Below are 15464 nucleotides of genomic sequence, written 5' to 3'. Positions count from 1 at the left end.
TTAATAAAATATAATTATAGAAAAAAAAAAAATTGACATCCATTGCTGGTAGTAAATTTCACTAATATTCCCTGAATTCATTTTGCACTTCCTAAAAAAGCTTTTATGTAATCCTTAATGATGCTAGATGTTACCTTCAAATGATAATTTTAAAAAATTGACCCATTTTTCAATCCTCTAATAAGTGTTATTTTATTCTCTGGTACTCTCACAGAAAGTTAGACACAGCAAACTAGCAGAGTCTGTAGAAAAGGCCATTGAAGAGAAGAAATACCTAGCAGGGGCAGACCCTTCTACTGTGGAAATGTGTTACCCTCCTATCATCCAAAGTGGTGGCAACTATAATCTCAAGTTCAGTGTGGTCAGGTAAGTATGAGAACTTCACCATCTAACTACAACCAAAGCATTTTTGTTTTGAGAGTTTGTCTTTGGTTCAGTCTTGTTTTCTTTTATTTAGTATAAAAGTAATACATGATCCTCATAGAAACTTTTGAAAAATTAGGAGAAGAGTAACTTTTACATTTTCTTCATTTCTGTACGCATCTCTGTTATGTCACATAGTTCTCAGTTTCTTATTTTACTATTTGCTTATATTTTTCATAATTATTACAAAAATTGTGCAGAAGGGGGGGTAAGCTTTAAAAAATTTAAAATTCTACGTGTCATAATATATTTCTCCTTTTGATTTTTTTTAAAATATAAAGAATGTCATTTTGGGTCATTGTGATGTGCTAACTAATTATCACTTAAGAGTTCATAGCGGGTAGGTGCGTGACTTCTCATTGCCATGCTATATTAGACTATAATGAATACAGTTTCTCCTTAGCCTCGTTAGACTCCAGGGACTCAACTAGATTTTTATCTTAAAAGGCTTTGGTACCCAGTTTTTGCTCTAGGATCTGAATAAACTACCACTTAAAACTTTATGTGGTTATCCAACGTCAGCTTTGTGATACAGCAGGGAAAGATAATTATTACAGTTGTGTAATACTAAGCACTGCACCAGTGTTCATAATGATGTGTTTTCTTCCCTTGGTCTCTAGTGATAAGAATCACATGCATTTTGGGTCCATCACTTGTGCCATGGGTATTCGCTTTAAATCTTACTGCTCCAACCTTGTTCGAACCTTGATGGTTGACCCTTCTCAGGAAGTTCAAGATAATTACAACTTTTTGCTCCAACTTCAAGAGGAGCTGCTGAAGGAATTAAGACATGGTGAGATGCCTTAAAAAAGAAGTTTGGAGATAATCTAGAAAAACTTGTAAGGCTTCCCTACTATATATGCTTTTTGTTTTATGAACCATGAAAGGGAGCTCTGGTGGATTAGTATTCACCAAAACAAGTACTTCAAATCTACCAGCTACTCAGAGGGAGAAAGATGAGCTGTCTTCCCCCATGCAGTTTACTGCCTCTGAAACCCCCATGCAGTTTACTGCCTCTGAAAACCTGCTAAGGATAAGCTGTCAGTTGTTTCTGACGTGACAGTTTTTAGTAAAAACTATAAGCCATCTTAACATTTTGTTCTTTTCTCTCAGACGTAAGTGGTCATTGTCATTTATACTGGTGCTTTTAAAAACCTCTTGCAGGCATTTGTATCCAAATATTCATAAAATGTCTTGGTTGTATTACTCTTACTTAGTTCAGAAATTCTGAGAACTAAAAATTTTAGCAGGGTGCTCTGATGGCCTAGTGAATAGGGAATTGTGTTGACAACCCTAGGGCAAGCATTTTGAATACCCTGGATGCTCTGTGGAAGAAAAATGAACAGTTTCCTCTCGAGCAATTTAGAGCCTCAGAAAACCTGTTGGAGGGCCAGCTGTGAGTTATTTCCAATTTGAAGGCAGTGAAAAAACAGTATCAGTCAACAGAATATATAAGATTAACCCTACAATTAACATAATAAGAGTAGTATGATTTTGGTGTATAGTTAATACCAAGGACACAAAGAATCTTATAGGAACAGAACTGGTAGCAGCTTTGATATGCAATCAAGTAAATACCTTGAGAAAAGAGAGCATTTAAATTCTCTTTTTCCTTGATTTCTTCTGCACACTTGGTTGACTAAATGGGACCCTTTTTTGCCTCCTTTAAACAACTTTGTAAGCCCACTCAAGTTACCCAGAGCTTCTATGACACTGTTTCTTCATGGTATCTCCCAAGTCAGTTTTAAAAAATTATATTGAAAGTAGTAGTTATTTTAAGGTAGGACTCCTTTGAGACAAATCACATATCTAGAGTGTTCTGGCTTAAAATAGCCATTTGATGGACAGATCTTGAAAAACTAAGATCTTTAAAAGTTAACAGGTGGGCGAGCTTTGGTGGCCTAGTGGCAAGAAGCTGCACTGCAATCCCAGAGGTGCACAGTTCAAATCCACCAAATGCTCTGCTGAAGAAGGAGGGACAAGATCCTCCTATACCAGTCAGATCTGATTTGACGGTACACACACAGAAAAATTAAAAAATTTTAAAAATTTTAAAAAAAGAGTCGCAGCTTTAAAAAAAATAGTTAACAGGTGATATTTAATAGCTTACTTTTCAGAATTTATAATAAAGCTAGTATGATGCCTTTTTCCCCATATAAATTTTTTTTTATTATTGGAGTATGTGTGTACCATCAAATCAGATCTGACTGATACAGATGGAGATTGCCCCTCCTTCTCCAGCAGAGCATCTGGTAGATTCGAACCACGTACCTCTCGGATTGATAATTTATTTTTTTATCAGTTTTTTTCTTTAAATTTATTATTAATTTCAGTAAAAATTTACAGAGACTGGATTTCCTTTCATTCATTATTGCACTTTTCTCCCCTTCCAACCCTCCCCCCTAGTACGTTACCCTCTTGGAAAAGTAAAAGAAAAACTCATTGTTTTACAAACCCTCCCCCAGGTCTACTCCACCATGTAGGCCTTGCTCTAGACTCCTGTCATGACAAAAATACCTAATCACATATCCCTTTTAAACAGTTTTTTCCCTCATCTGTTTCATTGTAAGTATACATTATTGAACGCATCTTTCTCAGTCTCTCCCAAACCCCAGTGTCAGTCCTGTTTTACAACAGTGGCACCATGCAGTATTTGTCCTTTTGTGACTGAGATATTTCACTCAGCATAATGTCCTCCAGGGTCACTCATTTTTAATAATACTGCATGAGTTCTTGTTTTTCAATGCAGTATAGTATGCCATTGTGTGAATATACCACAACTTCTCTATCCATTCGTTTGTTGATGGGTGATAAATTATTTCTTAAAAATTATTTCACTGAGGCCAACTGATATTCCAGTCTCTGGATGAGTGATTATCAGTCTAAGAATGACTGGACAGGTTATTTTTTTAAAATACAAATTTCCATGATCTTGTTGTGTGTGACTCATAGCAACCCTATGAATAACCAATCTCAACACTGTCCTATCCTCTGCCATCTTCATTTCTAACATGCCCAGTGCTGCAGTCACTGTGTCAAATCCATCATTTTGGAGGTATTCTTTTTTGGTGACCCTCTTGTCTTTGCAAGCATAATGTCCTTTTCTGAGGAATAGACTTTCCTTGCAACATGTCTAAAGTGTGAGAGACAAAGCTTGCCATCTTTGCCTCCAAGGATCATTCTGGCTGTTCTTTTTCTAAGACATGTTCTTTTGACAGCCCAATACTGTTCTCCAAGACGACAGCTCAGAATGTATCCATTCTTTGTCTTTTATCCTTACTCATTTTCTAACTTTCAGGTTGGTAGCAAGTGACTGAAAAGGCTATGGCCTTCATCAGGCCTATCTTAGTCTTCAAACCAGTGCAGTAAGTCTCCTGGCCTGTCTTCGGGTGCCAAGAATGTGGATCATAACCAAGCAAGATGAAATCATTGACAGTTTTAATGCTCTGCCACCCTTGAAAAGAGATCTGGTGGCATAGTATATAGCTAATGTGTTGGATTGCTAATATAGTCAGCAGTTTGATCAGCTAGTTCTCTCAAGGGAGAAAGATGGGCAGTTTCATCCCCACGAAAATGTATAGCCTTAGCAACCTAGAGGAGGGTATTTATCAATTGAATTTGACTTGTGGCGTGGATTTGGTTTTTACTGTCCCTCAGACTTTATTTCTTAGTTCACTCTTTGAGAAACACAGCTTCAAGATGGAGGAGGAGACTTACATTTTAAAAAAATTTATTCTCCTCGTCCGTATAAAATAACAACATCTCCTTTCTGTCATTAGGTGTAAAGATATGTGATGTGTATAATGCTGTCATGGATGTGGTTAAAAAGCAGAAGCCAGAGCTACTGAACAAAATTACCAAAAATCTGGGGTAAGATGAACCACTAAGTACATTGTCACTGAGTAAATATCCATGACTGCCAGTGCTCAAGGACATATTCTTAGACCAGTTGATTTCTTTAACCATTTATCAAACTTACTGTATGCCAAGCACAATACTGTTGCATAAAAAAAAAAAATTGTATTCCCAGAGTTGGGATAGAAACTATTTTGGATTAGCATATTAAATGCTCAATTCATCTGCCATCAATTTAGGAGAAATTATGTACCTACCATATTTTCCCTCTTAAAATATTTCCACAAAAAAGCATTTAATTTTTATGTAACCCGGTGCTTCTCAAATGTATTGGACCACTGAACACCTAGAAACACCTCAAAAGTCTTACAGAACAAATAACATTTTGAGAAGTAAAGCTACATGTAGCATCCTTAGATGAAAACTTGGTTGAGGTCTGTAGTTTCAGAACTTTGTGACTGATGAGCGGAATTGGTATTGACCTTTAAGTCCTAGTCCCTGGGTTATGCAATGGCTAAATACTAATGTCCAAAAGCTTGATGGTTTGAACCTATCCAGAGGACCTGGTGATCTGCTTCTGAAAGATAACAGGTTTGAGATTGGAGTTCTGCTGTGCACCATGAGTTGGAATCAACTCAGCAGCAGCACTGAGCATTCCCTTTCTTTTGTTTATTGTTTGGTTTGAGGTTTGTTTTTGTATTATAGCAAGTTGCTAGTTTTATATGAAAAGTCAACATTTACTTATAAATCTATCTAATCTTGCTACTAAAAATTGCCTCTCTTAAGCCAGTTATGACTATCATAGGTAGTGTACTGCTTTAAAAGTGCATGCTAAGTTGTTTATAGGAAAGCTCTCTATTTGATTTCATGGTAGAAGATTAAAATCTAGTGTATGTAAGTAAGTTAAAATAAAGGGAACTTGATGTAGTAAACATTGTGAAAAGTACGTATTAGGGAATTATTTTTCAACAGGATTGTATAACATATGAAGAGCCCAAGGGCTGTCCCTGCACCCACAATGTCCTAAAAGCAAAGATAAGTCACTTTACTAGCTCGACTCATCTTGAAAATTAATATGAAATACATTATCTTTGACCAGCGTTGTAGTCTATTGCTGAATTTTTTTCCTTTTTTTCTTTTTAGGTTTGGCATGGGAATTGAATTCCGTGAGGGCTCTCTAGTAATTAATAGTAAAAACCAATATAAATTGAAAAAAGGTGAGTCCATGAATACAATAGGAAATTTTTTAAGCTGTATATATCTTCTCCCTTTAGCTCTATTTCCTTTTTTAGTGTAACATCTTACACCTTTGGCTGATCTATGTTTTGCTGTTTTCAGGAATGGTTTTTAGCATCAATTTGGGGTTCTCAGAACTGACTAATAAAGAGGGGAAAAAAACAGAAGAGAAAACCTATGCTCTATTCATTGGTGACACAGTACTTGTGGATGAGGTATGTATTTCTAAAAGTGTTCATGAACTGATTTTTTGAAGCATTTTGAGCTTCTGAGGAGTTTTTTTCTTGTCTTTGTTAAATGCAAGCAAAGATCCATGTAATACATGGACCTAATACAACTAAGACTAGAAGATAGTAGTCTAGGTAAAGGGAAGATACAAATTAATCTGTATATCATGCTGTGGTTTAAATTGACTCTTGATGATCATTTATAACAGCTCATTGAAATATAATTCATATATTTTATGTTTCAATCTTACAAATTGTACAGTTCCTTGATTTTAGTAATTATATGTTAAATGATCCAAGAAGCATTAAAAGAAGATGGAAGGAGTATACAGAGTCACTGTACCAGAAAGAATTGACTGACACAGAAGAATTTCATGAAATGGTATATGAATAAGAGGCTGTGGTGATAAATGAAGGAAGAGCAAGCTGCTCTGAAAGAAACTGCAGAAAGGCTCCAAGAATTGACAGCATGCCAGTTGACGTATTTCAGCAGACGCACACTGCCCTGGATGTGCTCACTAAGTTGTGCCAAGAAATCTGGAGGACAGCCACCTGGACAACTGACTGGAAAAGATCAATATTTCTTCCCATTCCAAAGAAAGGTAACCCGACAAAGTGTGGAAATTATCAAACAATATCAGTAATACCACATGCAAGATTCTGCTGAAAATAATCCAAAACAACTAGAGCAGTGCACCATCAGGAAACTACCAGATGTGCAGCCTGGATTTAGAAAAGGCTGTGATAAACAGGGATATTATAGCTAATTTAGATGGGTCTTGGCTGAAAGCAGAGAGCACCAGGGGAATGTCTGTTTTTCGTTGACTGTGCATACGCTTTTGTCTGTGTGGATCACGACAAACTATGACTGACTCTGAGAAGAATGAGGATCTCAGAACATTTAATTGTGCTTATGCGAAACCTATACTCAAACAAGGAGGCAGTCGTCAGAACTGAGCATGGAGACACTACATAGTTCAAAATTGGGAAGGGGATCCACCAGGGATGTATTCTGTCTCCATACCTTTTCAATCTATATGCAGAACAGCTCATCTGGGATGCTGGACTCTATGAGGAGGAATGTGGCATAATACAGCCTTGCTTGCTGAAACCGAGGAGGACCTGAAGTGCTCACTGCAGTAAGGAGGTCAGCACTGCAGCTTTCAATATGGATTGAAGCCCAGCATCACGAAAACTAAAGATTTTCACCACTGGGCCACTTGGCAGCATCATAATGGATGGTGATGAGATTGAGATTGTTAACAGTTTTAGTTTGCTTGGTTCCACAATCAGAACTCTTGGTACTAGCAGCCAGGAAATCAAGAGATGAATTGCATTGGGGAAGTCGGCTGTGAGGGACCTCTCCAGAATACTGAAGAGCAATGACACCAGTCTGGAGACTAAGGTGTGCTTGATGCAGGCCATAGTCTTTGCAGTTGCTTGCTGTGCATCAGAGAGCTGGACAATGACTAGGGATGATAGAGAATTGATGCCTTTGAGCTGTGGTGCTGGAGAAGAGAATATACCATGGACTGATAGGAGAACAAATAGGTTCATCCTGCAGAGGGTGAAACCAGGCTGCTCCTTGGAGGCAAGGATTCTGAAGCTTCATCTGACATACTTTGGGCAGTTATAAGGAGGGACCAGTCCTTGGATGGGGATATCATGTTTGGGTGGGTGGTGGGACAGTGCAAGAGAGGACTCTAAATGAGATGGATCAGTTCAGTAACTCAGGTAAAGGGTGTAGGTGTGTCAGAGACACAGTAAAGTTGGCACAGGATAAAGCAGGGTTTACGGCTCTTGTACAAAGGTTAACTGGGAGTTGCAAGTGACTCGATGGCACATAACATTCTATATCACCACAATTTTAAAATATTTTCATCATTTCAGAAAGAAACTTCATACCCATTAGTAGTCACTCCCCCCCTTTTTTTTTCTGTCTCAAATTCCCTGCACCCTAGACAACGACTAACTTTCTTTGGATTTGCCTATTCTGATCATTTTCTACAAGTAAAATCATAAAATAATGTGATTTTTTTTTTTTTGCTAGCTTCGTTCTATTTTTAATAATAATAATTTCTATGGGTTTTGGGTTTTTGTTTTGTTTTCTCATTTTATCTTACTATTTTTTGTGTGTACCATCAAATCAGATCTGACTGGTACAAGAGGAGATTGTATCTCCTCCAGCAGAGCATCTGGTGGATTCGAACCATGTACCTCTGGGATTGCAGCGCAGCTTCTTGCCACAAGGCCACCAGAACTCCCCAGTTTCTATGTTTTTAATAGCAATCACATTGATTTAATAGTAATCCCAGTGCTTGTAATAATTTACTTTCCTCAACCTTATGAAATAGATATTCTTATCCCCATTGTACAGATAAACTGAGGAACTGAAGTTTAAGTTTCAAAAAAACTTAAAATGTTTCTTGCCAAATGTCACACAGATGGAAAGGGATAGTCACATCGAGCATGTTTGGTTTTTAGGAGTGTGTGTGTGTGTGTGTGTGTGTGTGTGTGTGTGTGTGTGTACGTACCATCAAATCAGATCTGACTGGTACTGGAGGAGATTGTCCCTCCTTCTCCAGCAGATCATCTAGGGGAATGTAACTGTGCACCTCTGGATTTGCAGTGCAGCTTCTTGCCACTAGGCCCCCAGCGCTCCCTCAAGCATGTATTTTTAACGATTACTCTAATGTTGCTTCATAAATTACTGTTCTTGAGGAAAGATTGGGAAGATTAAAAATTATAGTTAGTGTAAGAAATTTTGTGTTCAGAAAGTAGAGAGCATTCCCCAGCTATCGTAATAAATTTGAAAATGTCAGAGTGTTTCTGTTCTAAAGTTCTGTTCGAAATTACATAACTTTTCCCTTTATTCTAGGATGGCCCAGCTACTGTTCTGACTTCTGTGAAGAAGAAAGTGAAAAATGTGGGAATTTTTCTAAAGGTAGGTGAGCCTGGGAAGATAATAAATGAGTGACACAGGAAGTTTGCTACGGTAATGATGTTAAATAATCTTGGCTAAAAAGAAAAATCAAATCTTGGCTTTCTCATCACATTTTCCCCCCATAGAATGAAGATGAGGAAGAGGAAGAAGAAGAGAAAGATGCAGCAGAGGACCTTTTGGGCAGAGGCTCTCGGGCAGCATTACTTACAGAAAGAACTCGAGTAAGTTCACTACAGTTAACTTTGTCTTGTAACTGTGATGCAGTTCCTGTGTTCTGACAGTTGGTTTTCGCATCACTAGAATGAGATGACTGCCGAAGAGAAGCGAAGAGCACATCAGAAGGAACTGGCAGCTCAACTCAATGAGGAAGCAAAGAGGCGATTGACTGAACAGAAGGGAGAGCAGCAGATCCAAAAGTAAGAGTTTGCATGAAGAAATGAGATTGCCTTAGATTTATAGGTGATGTTTCCCAGTGATTTGATGTGTATTCTCTTCTTACTCCCATGCCAGAGCTCGCAAATCTAATGTATCCTACAAGAACCCATCTCTGATGCCTAAGGAACCACATATTCGGGAAATGAAGATCTATATTGACAAGAAGTATGAGACTGTGATCATGCCTGTGTTTGGCATTGCAACACCTTTTCACATTGCTACAATCAAGGTACTCATTAAATCAAGTCTTATCTATATTAGTTTATAAACTGTTAATTGTGTTTCCCCACAGGTAATTGTTCTCCTTAAACCATCTCTCCTACTTTTCTGCCTATTCTTCCCTCTTATCTCTTAACTACTTTGTCCTTTTCAGTTCTCACTTTATAAAAAGTTAATTATTTTTATCTAGAAACCCACTTTACTTGTCTTTCCTTGGCCTTTATTCAAGCATTATTTAACCTGTACCTATTTTGCAAAGTAAGTGATTCTTTTGGAATCAGTCATTGAAAACAAGGTTATATAAGAAGTAGATTGTTAAATTTACATTAAGTTGTGCAGACTAGACTCTAGGAACATCACAATGATGACTAATCTTTGTCTAGGAAAGAAACTCATTTGACTGGCAAAGCATCTTTTTATGCTTTTTCTTTCTTTGAACAGAATATAAGTATGTCCGTGGAAGGAGATTATACTTATTTGCGAATCAACTTTTATTGTCCAGGCAGTGCTCTGGGCAGGAATGAGGGCAACATCTTTCCTAACCCAGAAGCCACTTTTGTCAAGGAAATGTAAGTCCCAGGAATACCATTCCTGAATCCCTACTGGCTAGAGTAGCACCCCTAGAAGCATTTTCTTTTCTGTGTTGTATCCCCTCTCCCCTCTTATCCTAGTGAATAGGCAAAGCTTCCCCAGAACTTTTTTAGGATCATCTCATTTTCCCATAGTCTTCAAATAAAATATTTACAGGTATCTCTTTAATGATGTCAGAGTGAATTATTTGAGGATGTTCTGCCAGGTTTTAATGGATTATCCAATTAGAACATTCTACAATTCTCTCTCTAAGAGAGAATGAAATTTTTTCACTTTCTAGGTATTCTATTACCATACAAATTTATTCATTTTTTTCACCATAGAGTGTTATATTTTTCTTAGGACATAGTAAGCTAGTTCTAATATTTAGGGAAAAGTACAAGTTACTTCATCTGGTAAAGAAATGTCTTTATTTATAGTACATACCGAGCCTCAAATATGAAGGCACCTGGAGAACAGACAGTGCCGGCTTTAAACCTTCAGAATGCTTTCAGAATTATAAAAGAAGTACAGAAAAGATACAAGACTCGAGAAGCAGAGGAGAAAGAGAAGGAGGTGAGCCTGAACACAGACAAAGCACCTTTGTGCAAAAGGACGTGTATGTGATTTTAGGGAGCAACAGTTAAGGGTTCACATGGAGTCACACTAAGGGTTTTTCTCCATAGGGCATTGTGAAGCAAGACTCACTGGTGATCAATCTCAACCGGAGTAATCCCAAACTAAAAGATCTGTACATCCGCCCAAACATTGCCCAAAAGAGGATGCAGGGCTCACTGGAGGCCCATGTCAATGGTATGGATGATGTCTCATGTGTCAGAGCTTCCCCTTTAGGGCTACATTTACAGAAATAACATCATATCTTTACAAGATTGCCTTTTCCTCTGTTGAAACCATCCATGAAAAATACTGGACCTTTTGCCTGAGCTACTAATGGTACCTGACACTTAACTTTGCTTTCCTTTTATTAGGTTTTCGCTTCACATCTGTTCGAGGAGACAAAGTAGATATTCTGTACAATAACATCAAGCATGCTTTGTTCCAGCCCTGTGATGGAGAAATGATTATTGTCTTGCACTTTCACCTCAAGGTATACCTTTGTACTTACTAGCCAAATGATCTGGGGCTCAATGTCCACAGTGCCTCAAATGTTGTTATAAGGCATCTAGTTGGAACCAACTCATAGCCTTTCTCCAGTGGGTTTTCAGAAGCTGTAAACAGCACATGAGAAGAGTACCCATCTTTCTGCCAGGGAATAGTTGGTGGATTTGGGTTACCAGTGGCAGCTCCTTACCCACTAGGCCGCCAGAACTCCCTTCCTAGAATATTGGCTGTCCTTATATTTGTTTCTTTTCTGTGATATCGTTTGACCATCAATACATAAAAGGTCTTTTCCACCCCTGAGCATGGCTCCATCTGCACTGTGCTCCAGCTCAGCTAATGCCACTGTCATGATCGTCTACCAGACCTCATCAGTTAAATTACAATGGCATGTTCTCTGCCATTGCAAAATCTGGGAGATAGCAAATGGACTATGAATGGAAGTGACCGCGAAGATGGTCAGTAGGACAGAGGGGTAACATTGATGGCTTACTCACTGGTGAAAAAGTCTCAGCTGAAGGCACCAATTGTGCAGGAACCAAAAGTACAGTAATCACTCACTGACATCATCATTAGCCATCATTTGCAGGAAACCACCTTCACAAAAGAAACCTACAAGAAGTACATCAAGGATTAAATGAAATCAATCAAAGAAAAACTTTGTCTAAAAATAAAATACATTTAAACCTTTTTAAAAACTCCATATGTAACCTTTTCTCTAAATATCTTTAAATGTTAATGTGTGCTAGCAAATCACTTGTGACTCACAGCAACCCTTTGTACAACAGTTCTGATCCTGCTCTATCGCATGCCAACCATACTATCTCTGACACATCTGCCTGCATTACTCCAGTCACTGAATTAATCCATCTCCTCAAGGGTCTTCCTCTCCTGCACTGTCCCTCCTAGGCATGATGTCCCTCTCCAAGGACTGATCACTCCTTGTAACATGCCCAAAGTATATCAGATGAAAGCTTTTTAATTTGTTACCAACATACTACCCAAAACATACTCTAAAAAACAAGAATACCTTTTAAAAGTCATTTCACAATAGTATGAATCATTTCAAGTCACATTATGGATGATTAAATTTTTATATACATACTGAAGAAGCCCAAATTTGAATCATAGCAACTCCATCAAAGGTACCTTTGTACTTTTCTGTTTGATTTCTTGTATCTTGCATGTTTTTATAAACCTGAGCCTTACTTTTTCTCATTTGTTTCTGCATTCTGCCTTTAGAATGCCATCATGTTTGGGAAGAAACGGCACACAGATGTTCAGTTCTACACGGAAGTGGGGGAGATCACTACAGACTTGGGGAAACATCAGCATATGCATGACCGTGACGACCTGTATGCTGAGCAGGCCAGTAAAAAAAAAATTTTTTTTTATAGAGTAATGATATTTCATTATGAGGTCTGAATCTAAATCTAAGGGCAAGAATTGTTTCTTTTCTAAATAAGCTCTTAGCCTACCTGTGCAGAACAACTTAAGTGTCTGCTGTGATGGTGGTGGTGCGGCTTACAGATGAGGCTTAGGGTGCAGTTTGGTTTTTAATTATTTGTTTTTTTACAAAGTTTGTATATGTTGTGTTTCAAAGTGTTCTTCATTCACATTGTGTTTCGTATAATCTTTCTCGTGTATTATATTTACTAAATTAATCAACCATTGAACCTTGCCCATCATTTCCCTATCCTTTTGCTCAGATCCTTCCCATTTCCTTTCCCGTCCCCTCCACCCACTAACCTGTGCAACCTTGTGGTTTCTCCCCTATCCGTCCTTAGCCCTCCCCCACCTTGAGTTCTCACACATTTTTAACCAAGTATCCTTCTATTCTTACAATAATGGTCTTATGCAGTGTTTGTCCTTATGAGACTGTATTAGTTCAGCTCAGCATATAATGCTCTCTAGCCTCTCCCAAGTTATGTATAGTATTTTTAAAAATCATCCCTCCGGAGTGCTACACAATATTCCATTGTGGAGAAAAGCATTTTTATTAACAAGTGAAGAGACTATAAATGGCTTTACCTTTTTTTTTCTTCTTCTTTTTTTGACAGATGGAACGAGAAATGAGGCACAAACTGAAAACAGCCTTTAAAAATTTCATTGAGAAAGTAGAGGCTCTAACTAAAGAGGAGCTGGAATTTGAAGTGCCTTTTAGAGACTTGGGGTAACATGCCTTATCTTTTTTTACTTGTAGCTTCATCTAGCATTTAGAAAAAATTGTTGCGTTTGTTTGGGTTTTTTTATATATCATTCTCTTTTTTTCTTTGAGATACTCTACTCCTTAAAAAATTTAAGGATTATGTGAATGTCTAAAAATGAGGAGTTTCTTCTGGAATTGGATCTCTAGTTAGGCTAGCATTGTGCTTGGTCTGGGGAAGGAAAAGAATTCTTTTAACTTGAAATGGTAGTAGATTGCCTAGTGATAAGCCCAGTCTTATGTGAGTTTCTAATCTTTTCTCTTTCAGATTTAATGGTGCTCCTTACAGGAGTACCTGCCTCCTTCAGCCCACTAGTAGTGCACTGGTAAATGCTACAGAATGGGTTAGTATTTTCTTCCCTCCTCTTGATAAAATTGTTAGAAGATAGGTGTTCAGATAACAAGATTCCAATTCTTTTTGCTGATTTTTACTTTTTTATTTATCTGAGAATTAAAACTTGTTTGAACGAATGATTCTCAAAATAGTCTTTAACTAGCTTTTACGTTTTGTTTTGTTTTCACATAGATGCCTTGAATTTATTCTCCTTAAGGAAAGAATTCAGTGATTTTTTTTTTTTATTTAATGATTTCTTAATATAGATACTAGCTATAATCGTTCCACAAAAACAGTTTTGTTATCCTGTATATAGCATTTTGTTTCCTAAAAATTCTAGTACTTTGGGGAAGTATTTATATGGTGCTGATCCTTTCTCCTTGACAGCCACCTTTTGTGGTGACATTGGATGAAGTGGAGCTAATCCACTTTGAGAGGGTCCAGTTTCACCTGAAGAACTTTGATATGGTAATAGTCTACAAAGACTACAGCAAGAAAGTGACCATGATCAATGCCATTCCTGTAGCCTCTCTTGACCCCATCAAGGAATGGTTAAAGTAAGTAACTTACCAGCAATTTCCCATTTGTTCTCCAGTAACCCAGTATTACAGAATTTGCCTCTACTGCCTTTGTTCAAATGTGGTATGATGTGCTTAAAGCCTACTGATGTGTCCATGGTTGAGTTACAGACCAGTATTTGAACTTTCGGGAGTAATTAGATAGGTAGCTGACTCTCCCCACCCCCCACCCCCCCATTGCTTAGCAATGCTATCTAATGAAAATCAAGATCTAATTTTTCTGACAAGTCTTGAGAGATATATCTTTATATGCATATATATGTACCTGCAAGCATGTGTACAGTATCTTAATAATATCTGGGATTTTGATATCCATTTATTCATAGTTGAGAAGAATTTCTCCTGTGAGTATCAGAGCCTGGGAGGGAAGTATCACCTTTTTCTAGAGGTTGCCCTGATGTTTCTAGCAGTTGGAAACCACCAGGGCTCCTCAGAAAAGAAGGGCAATCACTCTCGCTAAGATTCACAGCCTTGGAAGGGAGCTCCGATGGCCTAGTGGCAAGAAGCTGAGCTGCAATCCCAAAGGCCTGATCCACCAGATGTTCTGCTGGAGAAAGGAGGGGCAATCTCCTCTTGTGCCAGTCTGATCCTATTCGACGTATACAATGGGGAGGGGGAAGATTCACAGCCTTAGAACCCACTGGAGAAGGTCACACTGAGTCAGAATTGGCTCAGTGTAAAGTGAGTTTGGTTCTGCATTTGAGAGTAAAAGGTGGTGGGGCTGGGATCATATCTTGTCTTCCTCTCCTCAGATTTATGGGAGCTGGGAGATGCTATAAATTTACCTGAGAAATTAAGATGAGAAAAGTTGAAATTTACAATCTCTGTAAGGATTTTCCCATGAAATATATATGCATGTATGTGGTGTAGTAGGATGACAACTGGGGGGATGTGTGTATAATTTTTAAGTTGTTATTATTAGCAAGGTCCTTTATGCCTCTTTAAAATTAGTTCCTCCCTAGTAGTCCCTCACATAGGGTCACTGTAAATTGCAAGCAACTTGATAGCACATAACAACAGTTAGTCCCTCATCTGCTCTAGGTTTTGTTTTGCTTTTGAAATTTTACCTGAATTGCGGATTTCAGAAATAAGTTCCATCATATAAGTAATACTCCAGTAAGAAGGCCTGGTGGCACAATGGTTAAGTGACTGTTAAGAAGAACTCTGGGGCAGTACTATCACATAGTCACAGTTTAGTCAGAAAATGGACTTGGTGGCCTCTTAATAGCAGTAGTAATCCAATGTATGGATATACTACATACAACATTTTATCCATTTACCAGTTAATAGATATCTTTTCTTTTTTGATTCTTTTTTT

The 15464-nt window shown here is 37.9% G+C and overlaps 1 protein-coding gene across 1 annotated transcript in view; it reads left to right on the top strand.

Moving 5' to 3' along the window:
* SUPT16H (suppressor of Ty 16 homolog (S. cerevisiae)) overlaps positions 1–15464 on the top strand; it is a 63341-nt gene that overhangs the window by 35630 nt on the left and 12247 nt on the right. Inside the window, exons 6-22 of the mRNA XM_006883113.1 lie at positions 215–366; positions 1044–1216; positions 4203–4293; positions 5422–5495; positions 5617–5729; positions 8620–8685; positions 8811–8906; positions 8986–9101; positions 9196–9349; positions 9781–9908; positions 10350–10485; positions 10596–10722; positions 10899–11017; positions 12271–12396; positions 13089–13201; positions 13503–13578; positions 13956–14125. Coding sequence (XP_006883175.1) covers positions 215–366; positions 1044–1216; positions 4203–4293; positions 5422–5495; positions 5617–5729; positions 8620–8685; positions 8811–8906; positions 8986–9101; positions 9196–9349; positions 9781–9908; positions 10350–10485; positions 10596–10722; positions 10899–11017; positions 12271–12396; positions 13089–13201; positions 13503–13578; positions 13956–14125 — 2030 coding nt within the window. The remainder of the gene's footprint in view (positions 1–214; positions 367–1043; positions 1217–4202; positions 4294–5421; positions 5496–5616; positions 5730–8619; positions 8686–8810; positions 8907–8985; positions 9102–9195; positions 9350–9780; positions 9909–10349; positions 10486–10595; positions 10723–10898; positions 11018–12270; positions 12397–13088; positions 13202–13502; positions 13579–13955; positions 14126–15464) is intronic.

This window comes from Elephantulus edwardii, unplaced genomic scaffold, assembly GCF_000299155.1.
Source record: "Elephantulus edwardii isolate Elephantulus edwardi_28Jun2011 unplaced genomic scaffold, EleEdw1.0 scaffold00026, whole genome shotgun sequence".
NCBI classification, from domain to species: Eukaryota; Metazoa; Chordata; class Mammalia; order Macroscelidea; family Macroscelididae; genus Elephantulus; species Elephantulus edwardii.
Note: the sequence above shows the minus strand (reverse complement) of the source record. Positions and strands in the feature narration are given on the sequence as shown.